The following is a 5,223-nucleotide window of genomic DNA, read 5'->3' on the forward strand; positions in this document are numbered from 1 at the left end:
CTACAGCCAGCATTGTTCTCAATGGTGAAAAACTGAAAGCATTTCCACTAAGATCAGGAACAAGACAAGGTTGCCCACTCTCACCACTCTTATTCAACATAGTTTTGGAAGTTCTAGCCACAGCAATCAGAGAAGAAAAAGAAATAAAAGGAATCCAAATAGGAAAAGAAGAAGTAAAGCTGTCACTGTTTGCAGATGACATGATACTATACATAGAGAATCCTAAGGAGGCTACCAGGAAACTACTAGAGCTAATCAATGAATTTGGTAAAGTAGCAGGATACAAAATTAATGCACAGAAATCTCTGGCATTCTTATACACTAATGATGAAAAATCTGAGAGTGAAATTAAGAAAACACTCCCATTTACCATTGCAACAAAAAGAATAAAATATCTAGGAATAAACCTACTTAAGGAGACAAAAGACCTGTATGCAGAAAATTATAAGACACTGATGAAAGAAATTAAAGATGATACACATCGATGGAGAGATATACCATGTTCTTGGATTGGAAGAATCAACATTGTGAAAATGACTCTACTACCCAAAGCAATCTACAGATTCAATGCAATCCCTATCAAACTACCACTGGCATTTTTTACAGAACTAGGAAAAAAAATTTCACAATTTGTATGGAAACACAAAAGACCCCGAATAGCCAAAGCAATCTTGAGAACGAAAAATGGAGCTGGAGGAATCAGGCTCCCTGACTTCAGATTATACTACAAGGCTACAGTAATCAAGACAGTATGGTACTGGCACAAAAACAGAAATACAGATCAATGGAACAGGATAGAAATCCCAGAGATAAACCCACACACATATGGTCACCTTATCTTTGATAAAGGAGGCAAGGATATACCGTGGAGAAAAGACAGTCTCTTCAATAAGTGGTTCTGGGAAAACTGGACAGCTACATGTAAAAGTAGGAAATTAGAACACTCCCTAACCCCACACACAAGAATAAACTCAAAATGGGTTAAAGACCTACATGTAAGGCCAGACACTATCAAACTCTTAGAGGAAAACATAGGCAGAACACTCTATGACATAAATCACAGCAAGATCCTTTTTGACCCATCTCCTGGAGAAATGGAAATAAAAACAAAAATAAACAAATGGGACCTAATGAAACTTAAAAGCTTTTGCACAGCAAAGGATACCATAAACAAGACCAAAAGACAACCCTCAGAATGGGAGAAAATATTTGCAAATGAAGCAACTGACAAAGGATTAATATCCAAAATTTATAAGCAACTCTTGCAGCTCAATAACAAAAAAACAAACAACCCAATCCAAAAATGGGCAGAAGAACTAAATAGACATTTCTCCAAAGAAGATATACAGATCGCCAACAAACACATGAAAGAATGCTCAACATCATTAATCATTAGAGAAATGCAAATCAAAACGACAATGAGATATCATCTCACACCGGTCAGATTGGCCATCATCAAAAACTCTAGAAATAATAAATGCTGGAGAGGGTGTGGAGAAAAGGGGACCCTCTTGCACTGCTGGTGGGAATGTAAATTGATACAGCCACTATGGAGAACAGTATGGAGTTTCCTTAAAAAACTACAAATAGAATTACCATACGAACCCGCAATCCCACTACCTGGCATATACCCTGAGAAAACCATAATTCAAAAAGAGTCATGTACCAAAATGTTCATTGCAGCTCTATTTACGATAGCCAGGACATGGAAGCATGTTAAGTGTCCATCAACAGATGAATGGATAAAGAAGATGTGGCACATATATACGATGGAATATTAGCCACAAAAAGAAATGAAACGGAGTTATTTGTAATGAGGTGGATAGAGCTGCAGTCTGTCATACAGAGTGAAGTAAGTCAGAAAGAGAAGAACAATTATCGTATATTAACGCATATATGTGGAACCTAGAAAAATGGTACAGATGAATCGGTCTGCAGGGCAGAAATGGAGACACAGATGTAGAGAACAAACGTATGGACACCAAGGGGGGAAAGTGGTTGGGAGGGGGGTGGTGGTGGTGGGATGAATTGGGAGATTGGGATTGACATGTATACACTGATGTGTATAAAATAGATAACTAATAAGAACCTGCTGCCTAAAAAATAACTAAAATAAAATTCAAAGAAAAAAAAATGAGACCTGTCTCCCATGATGCTGTGAGGACATGTGTTTCTGGCATGTGAGCTGGAGACACACACACATACACACACACCCCCTCCCCAAACCATCTCAGCCCCTGGGCACCTACTGTAAGGACTCAGGGGTTGTGCAGAGGTGCAAGGGGGTCGTGCCTTCCTCAGACAACACGTTGACCTTGGCGCCAAAGGTCAGCAGCAAGTGCACACAGTCGGACTGGGCCCGGGCACAGGCCTCGTGCAAGGCGGCCCGGCCCCCAACCCGGGCGTCCAGCTCAGCTCCCTGCCGGATCAGGTAGCGGGCACAGTCGGTGTAGCCTCGGGCAGCAGCGATGGTGAGGGGTGCCGTATGCTTGGCTTTGGGGGTCAGCACCCAGAACCCTGGGAGGAGCAGGCAGAGTTAAGGGGGGTGGGTATGAGGCTGGCAGGCAGGGCAGGCTGTCATGTACAACTGACGCTGCCCTTCCTCTGTACGCCTGACTGAGCACAAACCCTGTGCTCGTCTGTACCTGTGGAGAGGGGTTTGCTCAAGCCCCCAGCTGAGAGTGTAAATTGGAACAGCCTTTTAGAACAGTTTGTCAGTCTATAAGAAAACGTAATACGTGAGTCAGAGGAAAAACATTTAATTGCTCTTTTTTTTTTTTTTTTGGCCACACCGAGAGGCTTGTGGGATCTTAGCTCCTCGACCAGGGATCGAACGCTGGCCCTGGAAGTGAGAGCGCCGAGTCCTAGCCACTGGACTGCCAGGGAATTCCCTTAATTGCTCTTTAAAACCACGGGGCAGCTAAGGAGGGTGAATCCTGTTCGGGAAACCTCTGGGTCTTTGAGCTGCTGGTGGAGTCCTTTTCTCTTTTTGTTAACCTGGGCGCTCTGGTGTTGGGGAGGGGAGGGAGTTACACACAGGAGGGCCTGGAACTGACTCAGGGAGTGGCCAGAGCAGAGCTGAAGAAGTCCTAGGATGCTCCTGGGGTGGGGAGGGTGGCATGGAAATGGGGGGAAGGGCAGAGAGGGAGGATAAGAGATGGAGGTAGCGAAAAGAAGAGTGGGAAGAGGGGTCGATCATGGGACTGGTGTTGAATCTGAATTGTAGAAAGAGCCAAGGTCTTGTTCGAAGGACACAGATGGCTAATATCCTGCTGTCAGTTGTTTGCATTGTAGCTAAGTAAATCCCCGGGTTTCCTAAATCTTGGGTAAAGAATGTTTTTGGGTTTTTTTGTGTTACGCGGGCCTCTCACTGCTGGGGCCTCTCCCGCTGCGGAGCACAGGCTCCGGACGCGCAGGCTCAGCGGCCGTGGCTCACGGGCCCAGCCGCTCCTTTCACAGGCCCTCCCTGCGCACCTCAGGGCGCACAGGTTGGGCCCCGTAGTCCAGCAGTGCAGCGAAGAGGATCTCGGGCTCCCAGCTGGGGGCGTCCTGGACGGCCTGCAGCGCGCAGTCCATGGGCGTGTGGCCCGCCTCGTTGGGAACTGCAGCGCAGGCCCCGTGGTGCAGCAGCAGCTCGGCCAGGACCCCGCAGCCATTGGCACAGGCGTTGTGCAGCGGCGTGTGGCGCTTGCGCCCTGCCGCCCGGGCATCTGCCCCAGCTTCCAGGAGCCCGCGCACGCGGCGTTCAGGGCCGTCTCGCCCTGGCTGGTGCGCAGATTCACGTCGGCGCCGTGCTCCAGGTAGAGAGCCACGTGCTGCTCCAGGCCTCGTACCGCCGCCACGTGCAGGGGCGTCACCTCGCTGTCCTGCACCGCCAAGTTCACGGTTGCTCCCGCCTCCAGCAGCTGCTTGGCGCACCTGGAGGCAGGGTACAAGGCCCCTGAGGCAAATCCTGAGGGACCAGGCCTGGCCTGGGAACCCCTCAGCCTGCTGTCATCCGTGACTCCTTCTTCCCACCTCTCTTGGCTCAAGCGAGCCTGGCGCCTACCGCCAGACTCACAGAAGCCCCATGACAGACAGCAGAGCTGGAAGGCCCATCCAAGTCACTGGGAGCATTTCAGTTTTCAGCCCCAGAAAGGTTGTGGTGCAGCCCAGGACGTACCGCAAGTTAGTGACTGCGGAGGAATTAATACTCACTGCCTCAGACCGTCCCTCCCAGAGTCTCACCTGACTCCCCCATCAGATAGGGACCCCAGTGGGTCCCCAGATAGGGACCCATTTCAGTTTTCAGCCCCAGAAAGGTTGTGGTGCAGCCCAGAACGTACCGTCCACGCTCCCAATGCAGGGGGCCTGGGTTCGATCCCTCGATGGGGAACTAGATCCTGCACGCATGCCGCGACTAAGAGTTCGGATGCCTCAGCTAAGAAGTCCGCATGCCGAAACTAAGACCCGGTGCAGCCTAAATAGATAAATAATCAATATGTTATTTAAAATAGTTTTTTTAAAAAAAGAAACCTAGGGACTTCCCTGGTGGTCCAGGGGGTAAGACTCCACGCTCCCAATGCAGGGGGCCTGGGTTCGATCCCTCGATGGGGAACTAGATCCTGCATGCATGCCGCAACTAAGAGTTCGGATGCCTCAGCTAAGAAGTCCGCATGCTGAAACTAAGACCCGGTGCAGCCTAAATAGATAAATAATAAATAGCGGAGGAATTAATACTCACTGCCTCAGACCGTCCCTCCCAGAGTCTCACCTGACTCCCTCATCAGATAGGGACCCCAATGGGTCCCCAGATAGGGACCCATTTCAGTTTTCAGCCCCAGAAAGGTTGTGGTGCAGCCCAGGACGTACCGCAAGTTAGTGACTGAGGAGGAATTAATACTCACTGCCTCAGACCATCCCTCCCAGAGTCTCACCTGACTCCCCCATCAGATAGGGACCCCAGTGGGTCCCCACATAGGGACCCATTTCAGTTTTCAGCCCCAGAAAGGTTGTGGTGCAGCCCAGGACGTACCGCAAGTTAGTGACTGAGGAGGAATTAATACTCACTGCCTCAGACCATCCCTCCCAGAGTCTCACCTGACTCCCCCATCAGATAGGGACCCCAGTGGGTCCCCACATAGGGACCCATTTCAGTTTTCAGCCCCAGAAAGGTTGTGGTGCAGCCCAGGACGTACCGCAAGTTAGTGACTGCGGAGGAATTAATACTCACTGCCTCAGACC

The 5,223-nt window shown here is 49.4% G+C and overlaps 1 protein-coding gene across 1 annotated transcript in view; it reads right to left on the minus strand.

Annotated features, from left to right (window-relative positions):
• The window catches only part of ASB16 (ankyrin repeat and SOCS box containing 16), a 14,509-nt gene that overhangs the window by 3,917 nt on the left and 5,369 nt on the right, over nt 1-5,223 (minus strand). Inside the window, 1 exon segment of the mRNA XM_028498120.2 lies at nt 2,250-2,517. Coding sequence (XP_028353921.1) covers nt 2,250-2,517 — 268 coding nt within the window.

Source organism: Physeter macrocephalus, chromosome 14 (assembly GCF_002837175.3).
Source record: "Physeter macrocephalus isolate SW-GA chromosome 14, ASM283717v5, whole genome shotgun sequence".
NCBI classification, from domain to species: domain Eukaryota; kingdom Metazoa; phylum Chordata; class Mammalia; order Artiodactyla; family Physeteridae; genus Physeter; species Physeter macrocephalus.